At 36.1% G+C, this 27,102-nt stretch overlaps 1 protein-coding gene across 1 annotated transcript in view; it reads right to left on the reverse strand.

Annotated features, from left to right (window-relative positions):
• Positions 1-22,329, reverse strand: part of PIK3C3 (phosphatidylinositol 3-kinase catalytic subunit type 3) — a 145,160-nt gene extending 122,831 nt beyond the window's left edge. The window contains exons 1-4 of the mRNA XM_040478958.1: positions 22,166-22,329; positions 18,484-18,672; positions 13,879-14,022; positions 6,702-6,831 (exon numbers count right to left, since the gene is read on the reverse strand). Coding sequence (XP_040334892.1) covers positions 6,702-6,831; positions 13,879-14,022; positions 18,484-18,672; positions 22,166-22,233 — 531 coding nt within the window. The 5' untranslated portion in view covers positions 22,234-22,329. The remainder of the gene's footprint in view (positions 1-6,701; positions 6,832-13,878; positions 14,023-18,483; positions 18,673-22,165) is intronic.
• Positions 22,330-27,102: the final 4,773 nt, after the last annotated feature.

Consider the following 27,102-nt stretch of genomic DNA (forward strand, 5'->3'; position numbering starts at 1 on the left):
CCACATGTGGCAATTGAACACTTAGATATGTGATTATGGTAACAGAGCAACTGAATTTTTAATCTTATTTAATTTTTATTAACTTAAATTGCTAGTTGTGAATTACGGCTATTATTTTAGACAGTACAACTCTAGATTATAACTCTTTAAATTGATTGGCATGAGCCTATTCTCAAGATACTAACTGCTCCTGAATGAACTAAAAATATCCAGATCCTACTGCTATAGACCTGAAGTCTGGACCCTGGACCCAGAATGACTCCATGCAGACAATGTTAGGGTCAGCCTGAAACATCACCTCACTTTACCACAACTTCACTGTCACAATGCTCACCTATACACTCAACTTTCCCCAACCTATCTGTGTCACACAGACCACAAAGCATTTTTCATCTAGTGGGTTACTTTCTCTTTGCCTCCTCTTAATCAAATTGACAGAAACTAAAGCACATTCCAAAGGCATCAAGCAGAGCTGCTAAAATGAAAAGGAGACAGTGGAGAGGCATGCTTTTGCACTAACCTTTCATGTCTAAAGACATGGATTCAAATATAAATCAAACACTGAAGTTTGGTAGTCACATCCAAAACCCCAGGTGGATATGCATCCTAGTCATAAAACTCTTACAATATGACAAGCTGAAAAACGCAGCAGATGGGAACAATGGGCAAATTTGCTCAAGTAAGGCCCACAATCATTAAAAGGCTGGGTCATGGACAATGAAAGTAGAATAAATGCTCCAGAAGTCTGGCCTTTGATTATTTTCACAAATCAATTCAAACAGAAAGATACTATACTTGTAAATATTAAATAGGAAAATGTAGAGCTGGGGTAGAAAAGATAATTAGGAAGAAATGGATGGGAGAGGAGTATATTTTAATGAATTCATTTCTCCCTATTCCCTGCTAAGTCTAAGAAATCCAACTTTTAAAAAATAAGAACCAAACTGAAGACTTCCAATTTGTTTCCTTTTCTCACAAGCGTTTCCTCAAAGGAAAACTAGGCATGTTCACAAAATGATGTAAAATCATTAGAGACGTTAATTCCACTAAACTCCCTCTGAAAGGGTTTGACTTTTAAAAATATTCAACCTAAAAATCAGGCTTTTAAACTTCAGTTATCCATATTGCAGTTATAATACAAACTTCATAGTTAAGCAAGCAATAAGTGAGAATAAAAATATTTAGTCCAGCTGGAGTTTGAGGTTCTTTGCTTAATAATTATCGAACACCATCTTTTCACAAGTCATTTAAGTAGTTCATCTTCATTTCACAGTCCTCTTGTCCCATTATCCCCAGGCAGCCAAGACTGAAGCACTTCTATAACTGAATAGACTTTCTTACACTGCATTTTGAAAATTGTCTCTGTGCTATTTATTTTGGCTCATGGGTACAATGCATGGTAACTATGCTTTGCTATTATTAAGATTTATGTGCACCTATCTATTCTGAGTCCAACTGCCTTCTCAACAATTAGAAACAATCATGGTAAATTCACTGGCTGGAAAATCAAAGTACAAGAAATAAACCATTCAGTTCTAACCATTTAAGTCTCTTCTACTGGAATACTTATTTATTTTCTTAAAATGGTAGTGCGAGAAATTTGAGTATTATATCTAAAATCTGTTCTTACTGTATACAAATGGAAACACAATCATACACATTCTTTCCCAGTTCTTAAAAATGTACTGTACCAAAGACAACTTCAAAGTGTTTTGTGGAAGAGAATGCCAATCTAAAAGAACAAACTTTTTAATGTGGAACCAGAAAAATGAGAGGGGCAGGAGAATAAGGGGGAAAAGAGCTACTGTGGCACAATTTTCAGAACAAAAGAAATACGGAAGTATAATTTTAGGTTCAGGTATAACAAATAACAAAGTATACTGTCTCTGGTATGAGACAAGAGACACAGACTCAGGAAGCCAGCCTGAAAAAGGTGTAACTAAAGAAACAGGTACGAATCAAACAACAACAACAAAAATAAAATCTAAGAGCACAGCCATATCATTCCTATTAGGCAGGTCGGAATAATACTTTTGGCATACAGATCACAGAAGGAATGACATGAACACAGCTCATTCACAACTGCAAATAGATGATCACATGTTCATTCTCTACTAAAGTGATAACTGTAAAATCCAGTTAGATAAACAATCCTGATCATTTGCTATTTCGGTATTCTTAAAATAACAGAGTATGAATAGCTGCTACACAGGACCTACATAGAAATCATCCATTCTAAACTTCTGATTTTACGGGCTCAAATTTTCTGTGAGTCAGTGGGATGGCCAAGTCTCTGACTCATACCACAGTGCTCTTCCCACTGAAAAGTGCTTCCAAGTGCCCAAGCTTCCAATTTCATCAAACCTAAGACATCATTTTTTAAAACATGTTCTTCCTCCACAGCAGCAGGCTTTGAAAAGGTTTTGAAATCTCAAACAGCATGACGAACTTCTATACAGAAAGAATGAAACACATTAGCCCAAAGTGCCAAGAAAAAGAAAGAGCTTCCTTCAAAGAGGGAACAGTTCTTTCAACAATGCTACAAACACGATGTATTTTCCATGTAAGAAAAGTAATTACTGGTTTTAATAGTTTTTCTTTCGTCTCTGGGGAACATGAGGTAACACTAAAGCAAGAAGTCACAGCATAGCAAGTTCTGAAGCTTCCATTCCACTCAGAAATAACAAGTACAATTCTGTTAGGAGCAAAGAACTTTGAAAAGAGCTCATTTACAAATAGCCTCAGAAAGGCTGTAAGATGCTTATTCTCATTAATTTTTACACCCATTTTAAAGATTTAGAAATTAATGGATAAAAATTTATTTGAAAACTGTTAACCATTCTGGGAAATACAGACAACATTAAAATTTTAGTATCTCTTAAAAAAGTAGGACCAAACTTGCCATATTCTTCAATATAAAGAATTTAGACAGTTAATGATTACTATCAATTACCAAACATGTTAAGAAAGCTTCTTCCCAACATCTTATTTTGCTCTGCATATGCTTAGTCGTCGATTCCAGAGTTGCAACTGTGCACTAAGAACCAAGAGAATAAATGTGAACCCATAAAACTCTTTAAGCGGTTATTGTTTCAATCATAAAAAAAGCTGATCACTATCAAGTCACTTTTTTTTTTCCTACCATAAAATTCAAAATATAAAAATGAGAAATACTTAACATCGTGCTACCTTACAAATCCAGAGAAGTCCAGTTCAAACAAATTCCTATGCTACATATACTGCTTTTTGAAAAATGGCATAGTCACCTGTTATAAAAATTATATCTGAATCTTCTAACAAAAATAATTGGAGAAAAAAAATTAGGAACATATGGACAGAAACATAAATAATTCATTTAAAAGAGAACCAAAATGGATGTACTTCTTGACTCTCCTTGTTACCCCTCAAATTTGGAATTTCATCCATAATATGCATCACATTGCTGTTCGCAAAAAACAAACAGAAAAAAATTTTAAGAGCTTTACTTCTTCCACACATGCTACCTTCCTCCTGCATTGGAGATTTAACCTTCTGTGACCCACATGCTATAAATGAGCTGATTCTGATAAAATTTCTATAACTGTTCCAGGTTTATAAAAGTCACAAAGTGTAGCATAAAGTCCATCACCAAGATAAACTCTTAAAAAGAAGGCTGACATATGAAAAGCTTGAGAACTTTTCTGTATCCCATGTAAAAATGCAAACAAAACCTCAGAATGAGTGGCTGAATTAGAAATTAAATTCTAATTATGGGGGGAGGGAAGCTGACAACAGTAATTTGCTTAAAAAGCTTATGAGGAAACCATGACATACATCACTTTTCCATAAAAGAGCAATACAAAAATCACAGAATGAACTTGACAATGAAAATTTTATGTTGAAGAACAAAGCAAACCCAATGCAAGTACTTATTCTTGATAATTAATATTTCTTCCATATGTAGGTTGAGACAACAAGCTGTAAAATGCTTGGCATGAAAACTTTCTCCAGACACTAAAGAGTTATCCACACGAACAAGATTGCAAAGGAAATTTACATGTAAGAATTAAAAGAGAGTCTCTTAATGAAAGAATTGTAAAAGGATCTTTAAGCAGTATCTAGCATAGCGCTTTGTGAACAAACATTCATCACATAAGATATATTGTTGTGAGTTAAACACAGAATTGAACCTACCTTTTTTCCTAAATGAAAACACTACATTAAAACAATTTTTTGGCACAAAAACAGACAGATCAATGAAACAGAATAGAGAACCCAGAAAAGGACTGACAGACGTATGGCCAACTCATCTTTGACACAGCAGGAAAGAATAGCCAATGGAATAAAGATATTCTCTTCAGCCAGTGGTGCTGGGAAAACTGGACAGTGACATGCAGAAGAATGAACCTGGACCGCTTTCTTACACCATACGCAAAAATAAACTCAAAATGTATGAAAGACCTAAATTAAACAGGAAGCCATCAAAATCCTCGAGGAGAAAGCAGGCAAAAACCTCTTTGATCTTGGCCACAGCAACTTCTTACTCAACACGTCTCCAGAGGCAAGAGAAATAAAAGCAAAAACGAACTATTGGGACCTCATCAAAATAAAAAGCTTCTGTACAGCGAAGGAAACAAATAGCAAAATGGAAAGACAACTGACGGAATGGGAGAAGATATTTGCAAATGAAATATCAGATAAAGGGTTAGTATCCAAAATCTATAAGGAACTTATCAAACTCAACACCCAAAAAACAAATAATCCGGTGAAGAAATACGCAAAAGACATGAATAGACACTTCTCCAAAGAAGACATCCAGATGGCCAACCGACACATGAAAAAATGATCAAATCACTCTCATCATCAGGGAAATACAAATCAAAACCACAATGAGAAACCCCACACCTGTCAGAATGGCTAACATTAACAACTGAGGCAACAACAGATGCTGGCGAGGATGTGGAGAAAGAGGATCTCTTTTGCATTGCTGGTGGGAATGCAAACTGGTGCAGCCACTCTGGAAAACAGTATGAAGGTTCCTCAAAAAATTAAAAGTAGAACTACCCTATGACCCAGCAATTGCACTATTAGGTATTTATCCAAGGGATACAGGTATGCTGTTTCAAAGGGGCACGTGCACCCCAATGTTTCTAGCAGCACTATCAACAATAGCCAAAGTATGGAAAGAGCCCAAATGCCCATCGATGGATGAATGGATAAAGAAGATGTGGTATATATATACAATGGAGTATTACTCGGCAATCAGAAAGAATGAAATCTTGCCATTTGCAACTGCGTGGATGGAACTACAGGGTATTATGCTAAGCGAATTAGAGAAAGACAAATATCATATGACTTTACTCATATGAGGACTTTAAGACACAGAACAGATGAACACAAGGGAAGGGAAGCATAAATAATATAAAAACAGGGAAGGGGACAAGACATAAGAGATTCTTAAATATGGAGAACAAACAGAGGGTTACTGGAGGGGTTGTGGGAGGTGGGGGATGGGCTAAATGGGTAAGGGGCATTAAGGACTCTACTCCTGAAATCATTGTTGCACTATATGCTAACTAATTTGGATGTAAATTAAAAATAATAATAATAATAATAATAAATAAATAAATGAAGCATTTTTTAAATTAAAAGGTAGTAATTCAGTCTGCTTACAAAAAAAAGAGACAGGGGAGGTGTGAGAGCCATTTAGACCAGCTAGTAATACAAGGAATCTTTACCTCCAAGCAAGCAATGTAAGAATCTGTAGCATGTAACACCTGCATCTTTAAGACTATATCACCAAAAAAAAGTGGTTATCTTGAAAATATCACCAAAAGCTCCACAGTTTCAAATCTGACAGAATTCAAACACAAAGGGCTATGTATTATATAATTCAATTTTTTGAAATGTCCAGAATAGGAAAATCCACAGAAATAAAAAGTAGATCAGTAGTTGCCAGGAACCAAAGAGCAGAGGGAATGGGGATTGACCACTAATAGGTACAGTGCATGGTGACATATTTGATGAAAATGTTCTAAAATTAAATAGTAGTGTGACTACATATTCAACTTTTAGTGAATTTACTAAAAGCAACTCAACTATACATTCTCTAAGGGTGAATTTTATGGTATGTGAATTATTATTTCAATAATATTCTTATTAAAAATTAAAATAGGGGCACCTGGGTGGCTCAGTGAGTTAATCAAGACTCAGATTCTTTTTTTTTTTTTTAATTTTTTTTTTCAACGTTTTTTATTTATTTTTGGGACAGAGAGAGACAGAGCATGAACGGGGGAGGGGCAGAGAGAGAGGGAGACACAGAATCGGAAACAGGCTCCAGGCTCTGAGCCATCAGCCCAGAGCCTGACGCGGGGCTCGAACTCACGGACCGCGAGATCGTGACCTGGCTGAAGTCGGACACTTAACTGACTGCACCACCCAGGCGCCCCTTAGATTCTTGATTTCAGCTCAGGTCATGGTTCCTGAGTTTGAGCTCCGTGTCAGCTCTGCGCTGATAGTACAGAACCTACTTGTGATCCTCTTTCCCTCTCTCTCTCCCCCTCCCCTACTTTCCCTCCATCCCTCTCATTCTCTCTCTCTCAAAATAAATAAACTTAAAAAAATTAAATTTAAATTAAAAAATAATCGGACAAGTCATAATGTCATTTGTACTATAGTAGACACATTCAGAACTTTCCAACTGATCCAAATTTCTTGTTTACCTTGGCAAGGCGGCTCATCTGATCTTCTGAGAGAGTACTGCTTGTTCTGCCAGGAGTTTTTGTGGGTTCTGATCCATCTGCTTCTACATTAGGCCAGACTTTCAAGTCGTGCATCCCTTGGCGAAACATGCTAGGCGAAAAGATAGTGTTCAGGGTAGAAGTAAATTAATGCAGTTCATTATAGGACATTTAGGTTCCTAAAACAGAGAGAATTCCACAGAGGAAAATGCATGTCTGTCTTGCCAAGCCTGAAACCTCCAGTGGGTTGTAAAGCAATTACCTAAGCAACTAAAATCCATGTTAACACTGTTTTTTTACATGCCATTCTTTTCCCCTCCACACAGAACTATTACAGAAATCCTACAAGTAGAGTAGAAATAGAAAGTTCCATAATGGACCACACTCACATTTCATCATTTCAGTGGAGATCTGAGAAATAATAGAGACCAAATTCCTATCAAATAAAAGAATGTCACATTTATAATAACTGAAACCAAATTTAAATGAATACATAACTCTCTACTTTAAGTGACAATTCAGCACAGTAGAAGGTGAAGTCAAAATGCTGGGATCTGAATCCCAGCAGTGCCATCAACTATTACCTACATGACCTTGGGTATATTACCCAACCTCTATGTCTCAGTTTTCTCATCTATAAAATAAGATTATAAAGAGTACCTGTATCTCAGAGTTGTTAGAAAAATTAAATAGATCGGTAGAAGTAAGAAGTACTTAGAACCGTGCCTGCCACACAGGAAGTATTCAATAAATGTTAGCTATTATCAGCCTTTCACTAGGTATCATGATTTCTCTCCTATCTTCTTTTACACAAGAGATAGGTCTAAAACAGAATACAAATGCAGATTCGTATAAGAAAAAAAATCCCATGTCTATGAATCAAGAGATTTAACATACAGCCAAAATTCAATCTGAGGATGGTGAGATCCTGCTTTATAGTGAAAAACTATATATATGATTATTGATGTCCAAATTTCCTTCAAAAGCTACCAAGAAGATCTAGAGTAAAGGTTGAGCAAAGTCATAAAGGAGATTTAGACAACTGTTTTTTAAATATGCTACTATTAAGTGTCTGAGTGTTTTTTCAGGGAAGGATTAGAGATGTCCTTCTGTTAGTGTGTTCTCTTTTTTCTTAAGTGTTGTTGTTGTTGTTTTTTAAACAAGACCTTTCAAACAATATAAAGTCTATCAAAGAGCATCCTCCCAAAGCTCAAAGAGCAAGCTGATGACTGCAATGGAAAAAAATAAGACTGGAAGTGAGTAGGCAAGTCCAAAGCATTTTGCACACTCTCACATTTAATAATTTTTTTTAAAATAAAGTACATTATGGGGTGCCTGGGTGGCTTCAGTCAGTTAAGCGTTGGACTTTGGCTCAGGTCATGATCTCACGGTTCATGAGTTCAAGCCTCGAGTCAGGCTCTGTGCTGACAGCTCAGAACCTGGAGCCTGCTTCAGATTCTGTGTCTCCCTCTCTCTCTGCCCCTCCCCCACTCATGCTCTGGCTCTCAAAAATTAATAAACATTAAAAAAAATTTTAATAAAGTACATTACATATATTGATACAGCATTTTTCCATCTTTAAAAACATTATACTTAACTATAAAAGGCTTACATAAAATTTTTAAGCCATTTATTATCATGTTCTGACTAATGGAAAATTTCTTCACAGATTTTTCCCAGATAATAAAGAGGATTTTCATGATTCTGTAATGTATATAAGCAATGATGCCATGAACAATGAGAACGGAATTATAAACGATAGCTACAAGCTCATGAGCACAGTAAGACTAAGGTATAACCATACTTGTTACAAGGTCTTTAAGGCTGGCAATAAACAGGTGGCACCCAGCAGCCATGCAAAAGCTTACCTTAGAGACCCCCCAAAAATGCACTGATTAGTTGTAAAGAATAAAAATTCTCAAGATTTATCTACCATATTAAAGATCAAAAAGTTATATCACAAAAAAAGCACATATGCCAGTCTTTTATAAAGTTCACTTTCTTTCAAATCAGGTATAGATTCAATATCAAGCAGACCTGCTTAGTCTCTAAGAAACTGGGTACAGTGAAGCAATAATGCCACTTTAAATGAATATCCTTACATGTACCTTGAGAAACAGCAGAAGGCCTGCCTTCCTTCTCTCTACCTCTGTATCCCCCAGTGAATACTGTGACTGGCTGAATGTAACTAAATCAAAAATAAGTACATTTGGCAGGAAGTCAGTTTACTAAATGATTTAGGTGCCTTGGGATGAATCTGGAGAGAAGATTTAAGGATACGGGACGTGGAGGGAAGGGGTGATGCCAAGTGACTCAAATGATCAAGTGAACATATTACTTTCTTTTGACACTAATGGAACCTTTGCAGAGAGTTACACAGCCTCCAGGTGGCAAGCCAAAAGATGCTCAGAGCATCATGTCCACTTGGGAAATTAAGCCAAACAGGCAAGACAAAAGACACAGCATAGCAGGATCTCCTTCGGACTCCAGCAGAGGCCCCAGCAACAGCTGCTGCTGACGTTCCAGCTCCCAGTGCCAAGCCACTATCGCAGCCACTGCCCTGACTTTCAAATTCACATGTGGAAAAACATCTGCATGAGAAATCTGCAGCCTGCTTATGGTTCTCTGCCAATTCAATCTAATGATCAATCCGTTTTTTAGCTACTTAGAAATCTCACCAGCTAAACTTTCAAAATGAGGACAATTAGTCATTCTGGCTGTATCTTAAGAGATGAGTCTTTCAATTATTAATTATACTATTCTCCAAGAAGCACTGCTTCACACAGACTCAAGTAAACAAAACAGACATTAGCAAATACCAAGAGTTGACAGTCACAAGGTTCCCAATATTATAAGACAACTATCTCATGCTTTGAAGACCACTTCTTAAAAACTAAGTCCATACCAGCCCTACTTAGGGGAAAAGGTGAGGAGCAACTGGGGTTATGTAATGGTTCAAGAAACATCTGAAGAAACTACAGTCTAAAGCAGTTTCCTTAAATCACAAAAACCGTGGTGGCACGTGACATGATTTTTAACAGTAGGAAGGAAAAAAAAAAAAAAAAAAAAACAACTGCAGCAGCTTCCTGCTGAGGCCACCCAAAAGATGGATGCCACTCTCTCTGCCGAAATGTCAGCAGCAGCATGCAGAGAAGCAGCTGTGACCCCGCAGTACTAGCGGAGGTGTGTACCCTGCCACAACACCTGAACATCCTGAGCAGTCACACACAAAGCTGCACACAGTCTAGTACCGTGCCAGGAGATGCCTGGGCTTACATGCAGCACAACCCAGTTCATCTCAAGGAAAGGCCCCAAGACACACAGAGAAAAAGGACTTATTTCAATTTCATAAAGTTTCTTATGCTTCCTTTTTCTGAGGTGAAGGTCAGGATAAATGTCAACCTAGAGGGAACAGGAGGAGATGATCCACCTTTTCTTCATTCCTTCCCCACTGTTCAAAGTATCAGAGAAACCTATATTGAAATCTGATGTTATCATTTGGCTAACTGACATACAACCACATAGGAGCTATGTGTTTTGTTTTTGTTTTAAAAGTGAGCCAATTCAGATAATCAAGTACAGAGATACTCAGTACAGAGATAAGGCAGGAATTCGGAAAGTAATAAGTCAACCAGTCCTATTTGAGAAACCCTGCTCTAAGTGAGGGAGTTGCACAGAGTCAGTACCAATCTCCAACACGTTTTATTTTCACCTGACACCTCATGTGTTCAGGACATGGATGGGCAGCATGACCTAATGTCCAGTTAAGAGTTATGAAAAAACAGAGGACTCTCCAAGATTCGAAGTCTTAATTTACTTAATATCAGGAAAACGAATTGAAGTTGAACTCCCACCTATTGCTACCACTACCTTCATGGAAATATTTGGGGTTTAATTACTTCTTAAAGTACAACAAATACTACTGACTCATATTTCAGGCACATTTCCATCATGGTTTGGATGAGAGGTAAAGGAATGCTTCCTTTACTGGGGTTCATACAGAAATACAAATCAAGCGGGCAACAGGATGAAAGAAACTTTGAAAACAACTGCTGGCGTAAGTTCTACCAGTCGACTATTATAAAAAGGTTAATGCAGCGTTTCCCAAAATGTTGATCCGTAGGCCACAGCATCACTCGGGATCCTGCTTACTAAAAATGCCGAATCTTGGGCCCCATGACACCCTCACTAAATTAGTGAGAACACAGGAAGATGACTGTCTAGTGAGCTTACCAGATGCTTCTTATTCATAGGTTGATTACTACTGACTTCATGTACTTTTCAAAAACTTGCCAAAAGTCAAGTAAAACTGGGTCACAAATGTTAATTTGAGAAAGAAAGAGTTTGTTTGGCTTTAGGCAGTTCATTTTACTGCACTTCTGTGGAAATTTCAGTTGTCTCATACTTACTGTCTAGTCTAATTGTCCCCTGAAACTATATCCTAAGGTCATCTAAATGCAGAGGTGTGCTTTTATGACAAAACCTCCAGCTGATTTTCCAAAAGGGAAACCACTTATAAAGAGGTCAAGAGGAAAAACCAAGAGGTGTATCTGTTGTTTCTCAAGAACATTTAACCACTAACTACACAGCAAGAGTAATAAACTGTTGTGCACTTTTTTACTGTGTGGCAAACCCCACCCTAGTAGAGAACAGCAAAAAGGAACAGACACTCTGGAAAAGGAACAATACTGACTTAGTGACATGTCCATTCTAATGTAACATGCTATTTTAACCAAATTATATGTAATGTGTCAGACTATGTCTAAATTTGTTCTTTCATGAATTTCAGTAATAAATATCTCTTTAATAATTACATCAAACAAAAATACCTTCACATTATTAAGCAACGAAAGTATTCTAAATGAAATTACATCTAGATTTTGTTCGTGAGTTGAAGGCTTTCTAACACACCCTATCCCTGGATAGCAAAATTCAATATTACAAAGGTGTCAATTTTCTCCTTTAATTAACATATCTAATTCAATACAATTTCCTAACAAAATAACAGTGAGCTTTTTTTATTTGAAGAAATAATAAAAATTTTATCTAACAAACAGAATATCCAGAGAAATTATAAAAAGGCAAATAAGGAAAATGCTCCCCATCTAATATTAAAACATTTTATAATAGTATTCAAGACTAACAGAATAGTTCAGAAATAATGTTGAAGCTAATATTTACTGAACACTTATTAAGTTAATTATGTGTCTTCAGTAATTTATCATCATAAACTACTCTATAAGATAAATATTGTTATATCATTTTAGAGATGAGGAAACTGAGGCAGCAGGATATTAAATAACTTGCCCAAGGGTACAAAGATAATAAACAAATGAGCCAGGATTTGAACCCAGATAATCTGGTTCTCCATGCTGCATCCCTAACCACCACCGTATGATATACTACACTGTTTCTCTTAGACTTCAATATGTGATGAACTGAATATATAAGGGTATCATTTCAAAACATTTGGAAACAAAGGCCAATTTAATAAATAGTGTTAAGACAAATAAGTAGCCATTTGTCAGTCTTCTGGTTTTTTTTAAGTTGATTCTCAATACATCACCCCTTTCAGAAAGTGATTTTAGATGAATCAAAGACTTAAATAAGAATAAAAATCATAAGAGGAAATCTCTTTTAAAATTAGAAAAGGACTTTCTAAAACAATTCACAGCCCATAAAAATAAAAGCTGATCAACATGATAATTTAAGGTCCATGAACAGCAAGCAAATAAATAAATATATACTAATTCAAAAAAAGTCGAACAGGAAACACAGTATTTGTAACATGTAACATGCAAATGGCTAATTTCATTAATCTACAAATAACACCTATACATTAGTAAGAAAACTGACAACTCAAAAAGAAAGCAGAATTTTATGGCATGTGAATTATATTTCACTTTTTGAAAAAATAGGTGGACATCAAAAAGCAATTCACAGAAACATACACAAACAGTAAATGAACATATCAAAATATGACCATTTTCATTTAAATTTAATGATGTGCAAGTTAATTCAGGCAATAACATTATCTGACTTTAAAATCAACACAAATTAATAAGTCTGATAATACCTAGGTTAAGTTCTCTACCTATTTTGCACTGAAAAGAAGTAGGGTTTCAGAGATTCCAGTTCAGGGATGAGAAACTGCCCAATTAGCCTGAAATAGTGTGTCAACCAGACAGCAAAGAAGGTACGAATGACTACTGGAGTACTGTCACAGAACCAGGGAGGGAATAAGCTTGAAGGAACTATTACTGACCAAAAATGGGAGTGTTTGAACACTGTGAAGACTAAAGGCAGAAATTAATTAAAACATTTCAAAAATGTTTAAGACTAAAAGTTAATGACAAAACTTAAAAACAAAAAGGAAAAAAAAAAAAACTCCATCATCAAATAGACAAGTTATCAGAACACCAACTCATTCTTAAAATTGGTAAAGGAGAAAAAAGTGAACATTCATCCGCCTTTCCTATATAAACAGTGTACCGAGATAACTCAATACCTGATGAAAGACCACGTTCTTTAGAGGAAAACCCCAATTAATAAACACAGAAAAGAATAATAGAATATCACCAATTCTCTAAAGATAGTGATCCTTCTGTTCCAGGAGAAAAAAGGAGAAAAAATACCTTTCAGGATTATGCTTTTGTTGTTGTTGTTGTTGTTGTTATTGTTTTACAACAAACTTCTATTATCTGTAAATGTTTAAAAACTGAGTTGACACCTTTTCAATGATATAGTCACAGTGATATAATCACTGTCATTATTAGCAATGCTTTTTAACTCTGCTTATTGCCCTGTCACTACTTTGAGAAAGCAAAAAAAAATGCTTTAACAATGCAATTACAGTATACACCAAAGAGCCTCTTTTTCTAGCAAGATTCGAATTTCTAATGACTATTTTCAAATAGAAATCATATTACCAATCACTAATTGTATAGTAACTGAAGTTGTGTTTCTTAATTAATCTACCTGCATATCCCATAGGAAATTTGTGTCAAATTCAGTCTCAAGAATAAAGGAATCATGTATACCAAATATGTTTTTGCTTCATAGGACACAGAGCACCAGAGTGGGTATAAACTATTAAAGCTCTCCCAAAAAGAAAAGCTCTCCCAACATTCCTAAAAGATCAGAAGAAAAGAATGCTTACCCATATTTTCCAAAGAGCGAAACCGTTGTTCCTCCCACAGGCACTGCCTTCCCTGGTCCATACACATCCCATATAGTGAGGGCCACTTGGGCATTCCTGGGCAGGTCTGGGTATTTTACAGGCAGTTTTAGCCATTCATTCCAGCTATAGAAATAAAGTCAACATAAACATAAAGCTAAGGAAATAAAGTGTGTGTGTGTGTGTGTGTGTGTGTGTGTGTGTGTAAACTTCCTTTTAAATTAACAAACCATACTTTTGTATGATTTGTCCAGAGAAAATGTTCCAAAAGATTAGGTTGGTACTACAAAAAATGTGACACTTACCTCGATTCTGATGGAGGCAACTTCAATTTTAAATATAGAACACATAAAAAAAAAAATAATGAAAAGCCAAGCTCATGAAAATTTACACTGGTATTCTTTAATCAAGAAATTCACATAATATCACTAAGACACAGGAAAGTGATAATGGCTAATAAAAATCTGGTAAAACACAAGCATGTTAGATCCAAACTTGTTTTGAACGTAAGTATGATTATCTATAAGCATTTTCCAGAACACAGTTTTTACATTATAAAGAGAAAAAAAAGAATTATTCAAAATGCTGCTGAGGATAGTATGGTCCCATATTATACAAGAGTACCTAAACAAAGGAGAAAAAAACAACCAAAACCCTAAAGAGGTCAAAGTAGACTATCTACTACCACCCTAACATGAAGAAGTTACCAGACTGCTCTGGACAAACATATGACAATTTTTTACATATTTTTCTGTTCCTCAAGTTATTTCATCAATACTGATAATGCAAAGCTATCAGGTGTCACATTTTTAAAGCATACCTGTATATACGATTTCACTAAAGAATGCTCATGCTTAATAATTTAGTAATGATAACACAGCTCTTTTTTTTATTTCTATTTATCCCTGCAAATTTTCTTCTGCATTCAAACTTCATACTGAATCTATTTGACAATTTCAACTCCCTTAAACAACAGATGGCTTTTAAAATCCCAAAAGAAAATTATGCAAACAATACACAAACTAATACCCAGAAGACACACAGAACTGTTTCTCTCTGTTTACTCAGAATTATTCTGTTTACTCAAAATTATTATCAAAGGGGCATATCCCAGTCTAGGTCAAATACATCTGCATCAGTAAGAAATTGAACAGAATTTTCAAAAACTTAAAGGATAAATCATTTATGCCCACCATATAAATTCAAGGACCTACAAGAAAATTAGACATGACTACCAATTTAAAGGAGAATCAAAAGTTATTAAATCCTTTTCTTCTATGAAGAACTTAAAAAAATAAATCATCTCTCAAAAAAGCCTTTCTCAAAAAAGCCATTCTTCACTAGATAAACTTCAGGAACTAAATGAATTTATTTAATTACTGTACACAAGGTGGGTCTGACTGAAAGGGTAAATACTAAGCAGTATCATCTTGTGCCAAGGGAAAAAAAAAACACAAAAATTAACTAATACAGGCTAAAGACAGAAAAATCAACAACAATATCCAAAATGAACTATGGAAATTCTCACTTCTATATTCTGTCCTTTGACTAAAAAACAGTATCTATGACCACACAATCATCTGCCTCAAACTTGTCATCTAAAAACACACCCCCACACCTTTTTAAAATCAAATTAACTATACTGTAACCTGTTTTATATACTGGACTGCTGCAGAAGAGTTCTTTTGAAGAAAATCAATCTGCAGATATATGATTTGAAAACTCTAGATTTTCCAGAAATTATGGAAAGATCTGATCAGATATCAAGAAGATATAAATTCTGAACCCCATTTTGTTCTCTCCCTCTCAGCACATCAGGCCTTCCACACGCCCCAACCCTCACTGAGCTAGAGACTAAATCTAGTTGGCAACTTTCAAAACATTTCAATATTCTGAAGCCTGATTCTGCATGGCTGGATTCTCACCACCCCACATACGACTGTACTAACCTTCTTGTCTGACCAGTGCACTCCTAAATCCTACTTTTGTCATTTCTTAATTATATTAGATTATCAGTCTGTTTCTCTCTCTAAAGTCATGTTATATCTTTTACGGGACAGGAGAGAATATAAATTAAAAAAAAAAAAAGATTTAAACCACTTGCCTACAGAATAATACTTACATATAAAACATGGAAATCTGCAATATTCCACACAAATGACAACTCTATTTAAATGTAACTAAAGTACAAGATTCCCCACTATGGACAGGATAGAATAGGAGAAGACAGAATAGACTTGGGTAAATTTTGGATGAATCCTTACTATTTGAACTCTCACAACTATCAGAATCTCAAAAATCAGATTCAGATCATTAGGAATCTCAACTATCCAAAAATACGGTCTAAACTAAGGAAATGCAAAATTTTCCTTTTACAGTATAATTTATTTTTCCTAAGTTTACACTATTTCTTTTTTAAGTGTATAGAAGGTGACTGTGAAAAGTTTGCCCTCAAGCATTTTAGGAGGGCAATTTTTGGTTTGATAAACTGTAAAAAATTCACCTCTTAAATACCAAAGAGCAGGGTGTACAAAATCTACAAATGTCTTCCCCCTGAGCCAAAAGAATATATTTAAAAGAAACAAATAAACCAAACAAAAAGCCTATCCTCATATTAACCCAACATGAGGTATTTTCTCACCTTATATCCTACACAGATGTGTTGAACCTTTCAATTAAAAGAAGCCACTTTAATTATTCTGCAGTACTTACTTGTGTAGTAAGCACTTACTTGTGTAGTCACAATTTTAAAAATATAAAAAAAATTCAAACTTCGGGACAGCGAATATGGCAGTCTTTATATCTTTCAACAATACATAACACATAACAAATGAAGAAAGGAGTTGGCAAATGGAAAGAGAAAAGATTTGAATCTCCCTGTAACTGGGAATATGCTTTTTCTCTAATTTTCTTTATTTCCAAGGCATGAAGCAAAACCACTATACAATTTCCCTCACCAAGAAAAGTGGAACTCACCATAAATGTTGATGGTCTAAACCTAATTTGTAGTTTTGAAGTCTTTTTTGAAGTTATAAGCCACCTCAAAAAATCTAATAAAAGCTTTGAGCTCTGTCCTTGTAAAAATGCACAAGATACAAAATTCTGCATACAATTTCAGGTTTTTGCACACTTCCTGATTCCAGTTTAAAAACCTGATATAATTAAGGAATCCTGGTCCATTGCTTTAGATGTAATTATGTATTATAATTATGTACTGCAGTTTTGTTTAACAAAAGAAATACACAAAGGGATGCCTGGGTGGCTCAGTCAGTTAAGCATCGGACTCGATTTCAGTTCAGGTCATGATCTCAGTGAGATCAAGCCCTGAGTCGGGGTCCACGTTAGGCGTGGAGCCTGCTCAAGATTCTCCATCTCCCTCTGTCCTTCCCCCTGCATGTACATATTCTCTCTCAAAAAAAAAACAAACACAAAAACAAAAAACAAATACACAGAAACACAGTTAGAATGATAAAATATTTGGAATATGCTTTAAAATAACTGGATATAGATGAAACACGATTGGCTTTGATTTAGTAATTATCAAAGCCAGGTGATAGAGTCTTGGAAGTTCATTGTATTATTCTCTCTACATTTGCAGGTTTGAAATTTTCCAAAATAACAAGTATATACATATATATATACTTGAGTGTGTTTGTGTTTATAGCTATCCACAAAAGGACTACTAAAGAAATTACACTATTAAAATAGTTGGTTTCAATGAAGCCAGATCACTAGAGCTCAGACTTCTGCTCTCTGAAAAAACCCTTCTCAACCTACTAGACCACACTTGGTAAACACAGGGCTGTACCCTCAACCTGGTAGTCCATTTGGTCACACCTTTTTTTTCATTAACACTGTGGGCATAAGCTTTTTCCTTAAGAGGCACATAACCTGTGAATCCTGCAGAGAGCCTCCCAGGGTGCTGAATAACCCTCATGGGTAGAGCAACAAAACTGCACCACATAATCTATCAAATAAGAGGAGACAAGAGTTTGATTTCAGGACCCACAACAGTGTTCTGGAAAAACAGGAACTTCATGTTCACTAGATTTACCTTGCAACCCAACAATGGTCTGCTAATGTACCATGCTCAATAAACCATGAACTTTTTTTTAAGTTAGCTTCATATTTAAAATAATAATAAAAATCTGATCCGAACAGATGACAACAGATCTCTCTCTCTGAAAATCTGAGCTACAAACATCAGGTTGGACAACATTTCAGACAATCCAGAAGTGTTCACGTGTTCAGGGAGTAGAGTGGTAGAAAATTTAAAGATGTTACACATGTATTTTTGGTTTGGCTCATTTTGTGAATCAGTAAAGTACTTATAAAAATACACCAATATATTGAATACAAACACAAATTCACTTCTACCTAAATTGCACTTACAATATTACTATATATAATATTTTATTCCATCTGAGGAGGCTACTGCTTTAAACTATTAGATCAATGCTTATAGGTATTAGGTACAAAATTTTTTTTTTTAATTTCCTCTTTAATCCCTACCAAATCATTTTTGCCACATTTATAAAGAAATAGAAGAATAGTCTGGAACCCACCATATGCAAGACAACAACTTACTTCCATCTTGTACTAAATGCTTTGTAGGATGTTCTCACTGGCAAGGCCAGAGGCTTCCCTTCTGCAAAAACTTGACAAGTAACATAAAGATCTGAGCATGTCTCCTGGTACAGCCCTGAAAACTTCAACATTGGGTCTTCTAGAACAGCTTTATAACTCTTTTGTTCTCTCTTCCCTTCCAAACTTCCTCTGAAAGTATAAGAATAATAATGTTTATAGACATTTTTAAACATATACACAACATACACCAAAAATAGTTTATGTTTGTATCACAGTAATCTTACCTCAACATTTTCCTGTATATAAAATTAAAGCCACTTTTACATCTTATAAAGGGCTCTTAAAATCCCAACATACCTAAAATCATTCTAATCTTCATCAACATATTTCTCTATTTTACGCTTTTACTTAATTTTATATTCTGTCATCATCTCTTGATCTACCTTCTAGACATCACCAGCTTTCCAGGCCTTAGTTTCACTTAATTTCAAGCTGAGAACTTGTTCATGTATTCATTCAACAAACATTCACTGTGCTGGGCACAGACGTCCAAAAATGAAAGATGAGATAAATAATAAATAAAGTCTTTGCTTCCACTTACTTGTAACTGTATATTCTTTTATTACTCTTTTAATTTTTGTTACTATGTATTATTATTTATATATGTTTATATATATTATTATATATATTATCATTATATATATAATGTAACTTATAATATTATCTGATCACATTAAATTAAAAAACACAGAAATCATAAAAGAGGGACGCCTGGGTGGCTCAGTCAGTTAAGCGTCCAACTTCAGCTCAGGTCATGACCTCACGGTCTGTGAGTTAGAGCCTCAAGTCAGGTTCTATGCCAACGATTCAGAGCCTGGAGCCTGCTTCAGATTTTGTGTCTCCCTCTCTCTCCACCCCTTCCCTGCTTGCATTCTCTCTCTCTCCAAATATAAAATAAATCTATTTTATTTTAAAATAAAATAAAAACAGGGCGCCTCGGTGGCTCAGACGGTTGAGCATCCAACTTCAACTCAGGTCATGATCTCGCGGTTCATGAGTTTGAGCCCCACGTCGGGCTCTGTGTTAACAGTGTGGAGCCTGGAGCCTGCCTCAGATTCTGTATCTCCCTCTATCTGTCCCTCCGCCGCTCATGCTCTGTCTCTCGCATTGTCTCAAAAATAAATAAACGTTAAAAAAAATTTTTTTAATAAAAACAAAAAAATTTTTTTAAAAAGAAGTCATAAAAGATACGTACAGACATTAAAAAAGAGGTGGGAATATTGCTTGGACAAGATTATGTCAAATATTGTGCCTGGCATTTTATAAACTCTATTACTTTTCACTCTTTTCTCATTTTATAAATAATGAAGCAGAGACTCAGAGATCAAGCTTATTGTTCACAAAGTAACAGAGCTGAGAATAGAAACAAGGGCAGAAGAGGCCAAAGCCAGCCAATGTCCTTCAAAGACATTTGAAGAAAGATAACTCAAAGAGTCTCTGGAACACCTAAACTTGCTTGGGAGCAAGAGCTCAGCATCCCAGACAGATGTCTGAAATGAGCCTGAACAATATATGGCGATGAGAACCAAAAGGTAAGGAGTCATCCCAGAAGAACAGATAACCATATATAGAGGCAAAGAGGCAAGATGGTAGGTTTAGGGAACTACAAGTTGTTTGGTATAGCTAAAGCATAAAGCTCATGTGGCAAAGAAGCTAGAGATGAGAATGAAAAGTAGGTATAAAATGAAGCTAGGTAGATACCATATTCAGCACAGTGCCTGACACAAAGTGAACTTCAAAAATCTGTTAAATGAATGATCTGAAGTGACAGTAATGCAATCAGATTTATACTTTTGGCAGCAGTATAAGAACATAATGGAGAGGAGAGACTGAAGTGTGGATCAAGGATATGAAGCCAGTAGATTCAAGACAATTTGTGAATGATTAAACACAGAAGGTAAGAGAGGGGTGTGTGCAGAACTCCAAAGTTTTCTGTCTTAACCAACCTGCTGAATGATGCCAACAATCATGAAAATAAGAGAGACAACATGGGAAGATTAGAGTTAGAGGGGTAGGCTAATGATGTGCCAGTTTCAGACAGCTGCTTTTAAAGTGCTTTGGCACATCCAAAGTGACTATGTCTCTCAGGCAGTTTGATTTCCAATTACAGCGCTAAGAAAAGAGACATCAAAGCGCAACTTGTTATTAAAACTGTAGCAATTAAACTAAAGAACAAACTGAACAAACTGAACTGGAGAAACAAACTGAAGGGGAGAACAAGCTGAATTAAAGAATTCACTATTCTCTGATTATATGATTCTAAGTTGCTACTTCCTGTGCCCCAATAAACAACGGCAGTCACAGAAGCTGAAAGACAGTTAGCATTGAATTTTGTCAAACTTCTAATTTATGCTTTATTGTTGCCTCAAAATACCAAGTGTGTAACTGTTAATAACAGGTCAGGGGTTTTTTTGTGTGTTTGTTTTTGTTTTGTTTTGTTTCACTTTTCTTCTTTCCTTCTAATATTCAAAAGTTTCAAAAAATTCATATGTCCAAGAAATACTGAGAGGTAGGAGACTGAAGGAAAGCCCTTTACCAAATAATAACGATGCAGTCCTGTATAAACAACTAGTGCCACATGCTGTAGAAATTTCCTGAAATGGGTGTGTAAATGATTTTACAAAAGTATAGTTTGGTTGTTGAATTATTATTTTTACTACCACCACAAGATGGATAGTAAAAGATCTGTCAGAGTCTGAAATAAGTAACTTCTGAAAATAAAAGGAAACAGTCCTTCAGAGGTGCATCTGACAGCTGAGAAAACGTACTCACTGCCTGTATGCAGCCCTTTGCCAGAGGCACATTAGACGAATACTGACTAAATATATTATAAATGATGATATGATTCATAATTTATGATAGCTTTCACATATGAAAATACTTCTATAAGACTGCCCTAAAATGGACATAATTTCCAACTCAGTCCCACCAGTTCCCAGTCTCCGTTCCAGTAATCTCATCTCAAGCTGTCATGCCCTTGGCCTTTACTTCAACTGTGATGCCCCAAGATTTTCCTGCAAGGCTCTTTTCTCATATCTTCTGGTCCCTTTGCAACTACCACCGTCACCTCCGAATGACTCCCAACTTCCCTGGCTAAATAATGCCACACGGTCCAAAGATTCAATCTAAGCCTCTATCACCTCCTGTGCTTCTAGTACTGTATCCATGTGCTCATCTTATTCTCAACTACCAGGTTGTTGCCTGTGTCTACCTCTCCATAATTTCTTTAGTCCCCCTCCCACCTGCCAGCCCCGTTCTAAAGACCTTCCAACTATTACCAGCCAGAGGACGACTTAACTGAGACTTGATTCCTTCATCTGTAAAATGTAAAAACCCTCAAAAGGTTGCTGTCAACAGCAAGATGCTTCAAACAAAGTAAAACATCGTGGGACTTTAGAGCAGCCTCCTACAGCTACCCTTCTCCCAGAGAACTAGTCTTCAATCTTTCTTTGACATCGCCCCCTCCACGCTCCCGTTCTCCTCCGCTTCCCTGGCTACAACCCTCCCTGCCGCCCCAGGCAGGCCTTTAGGCTAATAACCATCTTCTCCCCCCCAACCCACAGGCCCCTGCCTCAGCGTCCCCAAGCCCCAGCAATCCCAGTCACTGTCGCGATTCCCTTACATCTTAAGCTGCACGTTGATGTCCAGGTCGCAACTGTAGATGTAGTGAAACTTCTCCGCTTCTCCCATGGCACCCGCGGCAAAGGCAGCACCAACCTCTAGAAACAAGGCGCTGGAAAGACACCGGGACCGAGCAAGCTAAGCCCCACAACACAGGCGCTTCCGGTTCCGCCTCTCACGCCCGCTGCTACCAATCCCTGTCCGGAGCGCGACCCGACGCAGCGGAACTCCCCGCCCAACTTTTCCTTCTGCGCAAGTGCAAAAGTAGCTCACCATATTGCTTAAGGGTAAGTGGGACTCCGGAAACAACCTATCTGGTTACATTCCAGGCTTCCTGTGTTTTTCCTGTTTGAAGAACTTTTTTTTCCCCCGTAAGAAAAGAAGCTGGCTTTTGCGCTTGAGCTCCATCTAAAATCAAAACAAAATTCGATTCAAAAAGAATGGTAACAGTCTTCGCTCGCTGTAGGCTAAACAAGGAGCAATTACAAGAATTAGAATTTTCGCAAGTTCAATTTCCAATGGCGTTTCCAAAAATTGTGAATTTAATCCCTAATTTCCTATCTCAAACAAAGATTTTCTCTTCGTGCTATGTTTCCTCTGTGTGCTCTTCTTTGTGGAGAAAGGACCAAACAAAAAACAAAGAAACCTGGGTTCCAGTTTGGCACTACCGATATTTATGTTACTTTGGGCAAATCACTTGGTACTTGCTTGCAATGGTAATTTTCACACTCAATTTGGATTTCAAGACAACCCTAGTTAGAACGTGGAAACATCCAGTAACAATCTAGAACTAAGTTTCCTGAACCCTATGAACTCCTGCAATGCATATTTTTTTATAATATTTACATACTCTGGTTTCTCTTCAGATCGTATAATATTTAGTATTACTTAAACTTGTAATTTTTATTTTCAACTAGATTCAAAACTCCTGGAAGACAAGAATAGTGTGCATTTACTTCAGTATCTGCCCCCACTAATGCTCAATACACTGTCGAGTTTAATAATTCCTATTTATTATTATCGGCTATAATAAATAAAAGTTTCCATTTTGTAAATGTTTATTTTTAGGTGCCATATTGCAATAGGAACATGGGTAGACTTTGTATAAATTACAGTAATTAGGGGAAAAATAGGTTTCACGGAAGAGTTAGAAGGAGTGTAGCTGTTAAGCTAGAAGAGCAAAACATGGCTTATGCACTGTTTTGGTCAAAGTAAGTTCTCAAAAACATTTGTGAAAGCAAGGCTAAGGGAAAAAAAAAAAATGATAGTTTTTTCCTGTAACTTAAAGTTCCCAAAAAAGAGAAGAGAATTGAGTTGTTCTTAACTGTAACTACTACCAATGGTTGGAACTTACAGGAAATGTAATATCAGGAAGCAATAAAAATTAAACTTTCTAATCCTCAGAGCTGTCCAACAGTAAAACAAATACTTACACGTGCCCTATGGGATAATTCCAGCAATGGTTGTGAAGTTTGATGTGAAACAGACTTATCAAAATTGAATAAAATAGTTATAATTTATGAAGGATAAATTCTATGATCCCAGTACTCACTTAAATTACTTTTATTATAATGTTATTTAATGTGTAAACCTAAGTAAAACACCATAAAACTACATATATAAATATTCAATTTATAATTCTTATAAATTATTTTTAAAATTTATAAATTAAATATAAGAAGCTTCAAATTAACAACCTTAATATAATATATAGTCTTTTTGGTGAAACTCTATTGTCTACAACATGCATTGCCTACTCTTACAGGACTGGTTCTTTGAAATTCAGCATGTCTGTATTGCTGTATTTCACATAGCAATATTTTTTTCTTGCCTCCTTTTTTATTCACATTACTATGAAATTTTCAGGAGTATAAGTACCATAATGGCATTTGGCCTTTAGTTGGCCCCAAAAGAGTTTTATTTAGCCTTAAGTCTATCTCTGTCCATTTCTCCTTAGCTCATGACAGTTAAAGTGATACTAATTGACCCCAATGCAGCTACAAACACAACACAGATAAAGGCATAAAAATGAAGTGTCAGCACTTAGTTCTAAGATATTCATTCATAGAATCCAGGATAGACATATATTAACCTTTTAAAGATAATCATCAAGAAAAAATAACATTAAAAATATATTATGGGAAATATTAGAAGATTGGACAGTAATTGGTAGAGACACTACTACAGCAGCAGCAGCAGCAACAACAACAACAACAACAACGCTAGTGTGCCAGTTAAGGAGGAGGATTTTGGTAAGTCATAGAAGGATGGTAAGTCACAGAAACCAAAACTGGCAATGCCTTTCCAGACCAATTTTCAGTTAGGAAGGTGTTGGTTAGTAGATCTGAGTACCACAGTCCTGTTGGCAAGGCCATGGTCATATAGGAAAGGGAAGCCTTTGGCATTATACTCTGAAAGGAGAAGAGTGATATTTTTTTACATGTGATCTTCCACAACTCATAAATATAACACACACTTATAATTATGGGACACAATTTGTATTTCAAGAATCCACAGTTCTGTGTATCACTGTCTACTGCCTGTCTGTAGGGAAATATTTTTTATGCATAATCTTTATATGGTAGGCTGCTTCATGGCTACTTGGTCCTGCACTTAATTCACCTCAGCAGTTTCAGTTTTGGATTTTTTGTTTCTTTTGCCATCTTTTTCAATCTCATGTTTATTATTCAAATAAGTGATTTTAATAATAATGGTTGATTCCTTCAAGTTGCCCAGGATTCAGGCAGTGGTAATCAGGTTTGTTTTTGTCAGTTCCTGTCACTCAATTTCTTCTCTTTTGCTTATAATAAAATTTGGATTTATACTTTAAAACAGGCAACCATCTATTATTAAGCTTCTGCAAGAAAGATCATGATACCATGAGATTAAAATGATCTCATGGTTCCTTTTTCTCCAGTTAAAAAAAAAAAAAAAAAGCCTTTACATTTACTTTTGCATCCACACGACTCCTGAAACAGAATGCTACAGGCACCAGTGACAGTCACAACAAAGTTTATTGCAATGAGAGGCAAGGCCAACCGATTGGGACCGACACTCTTGACCGGAGTGCAGTCTCAAACAACTGGGGTACAGAGTTTTTATAGCCGACCACATCGTCTTATCATCACTTGGGGACAGAACAAAAAAATAGTTCCCAGATGGGGGTGGAAACAGTTCAGACAAGCCCTTGCCCCAATCCAATCAAACACTAATCCAGTTGATTTCCCTTGAACTTTTGTTCCCTTGATTGATAGGACAAGGCTGTTATCTGTTAATCTACAGTGTTAAAACAAAGCTGTTATTTCTTAAGGCTACAGGTTAGCCCTAGACTACAATTTAACTCTTACATTTACCCCAGTAGTTTTGGAACCTAATTAAATGATAGAATAGTGTTAGGAAACTTGAAAACTCCTACTTCATAAGCCAAGACTCTTGGCCTGTTATCAAGTTACTTACAATGGGGGAAAATATGGACTTGAGAAAGTCTGCTAGTGATCCTGAGCAGGAACCCACAAGGCCTGAGCTGTTCTATTTAAGAATGTAATTTCTTTCAGCTACAGAAGGAAAAAAAGTCAAAAGCATGAGGCATTCTGGGAAATAATACACATATATCTTGCATGTGTGTGACTTTGTAATATTTCTATTATGTACTAGAAGAAGTTCCTCTCTCTGTGTCACAATTGAGGAAAAAAAAAAAAAAACAACTTGTAGTTAGATGACATCCTGTCAAGAATCTCAGCTATGAAAGAGGGATAGAGTCCTCTCTCCCCTAGGAAGTATGATTAGGTCATGGTGAAGAAACATTGTTGTGGTGGGAGCTCTGTGTCTCTTCAAATCTCACTCAATATGGGAGTGGTCTCTAGAATGCAATCTTGGAGAGAAGAGCTAAAAAACAGTGTGAGAAACATCTGATTGTTATATTCTTTTAAGTCAAGATTTTAAAAGATTTTTTAAAAATCTAAGCCCCACTGACTCTGGGATTTTACAAAATTATACTAGACCCTAGAAGAGTCTCCACCCCCTCCACCACCCCTGCCAAAGGAACTTCCATTAGATCTTGGCACTGCAAGCCTAACCTCACTCCCTCAGAGAGAAGTCTCCTCTGACCTCACGCTCCTCCCCAACACTGATAAAGTCATCCCACTCAAAAATCTATCCATCTTTGCACTCTTCTTTCACAGTATTTTCAAGAGTTTCTGTCATAATAATTTGGTTAATGGTTATCTCCCCACTAAATTACAAGCTCTGTAAAGGAAAAGTTGTGTATATCTTATCCGGGACTGCATCCTACTTTAGTTCCTGACACAGGGCAGATGTGTCTAAGCAAAGCAGAGAAGAAACAAGCACTGGTAAAAGTTCTCTATGTCAGATAACATGTTAGGCAATTTCATGTGTATTATTTTATTTAATTTTTTCAACAATAAGTTACTGTTATCCTCTTTTACAGAAAAGTAACTATAAGATAAAGTTATTTGTGTATAATTATTCACTAATACATTGTAAAGCTAAGTGTATCTGGCTTCAAAAGGCATGATATTTTTACCAAACAGCAAGGAAATATTGCAAAATAATTCCTGAACTTACTTTTTGCGACAGAAAACAAATCATTCATGGCAGTATCTTTAGCATCCTCGATGTTAGTTATTTAGCACTGCCATTGATCCCTCTTCCTCTCTATAGATTGTATTCTCAGGTAAACATCTTGATTTATTACAGATTAACTCCATGGAGAGAGGAGATTTTGGTCTGCTTAGCGTCTTTGCAGGTCACCCATCTATGTAATAAATATTTACTGAATGCTTAAAATGTGCCATGAACTACGCCAAGCATTATATTGAATATTGGCCCCTCCAATCTCATCAGGGAGAAATTGGTATTCCCCATCTGCATGTGACACCACCCCTGACATCCCTCACTGTGTGTTCCCTATGTCATCAT

This window comes from Herpailurus yagouaroundi, unplaced genomic scaffold (assembly GCF_014898765.1).
Source record: "Herpailurus yagouaroundi ecotype Mexico unplaced genomic scaffold, PumYag 142, whole genome shotgun sequence".
NCBI classification, from domain to species: Eukaryota; Metazoa; Chordata; class Mammalia; order Carnivora; family Felidae; genus Herpailurus; species Herpailurus yagouaroundi.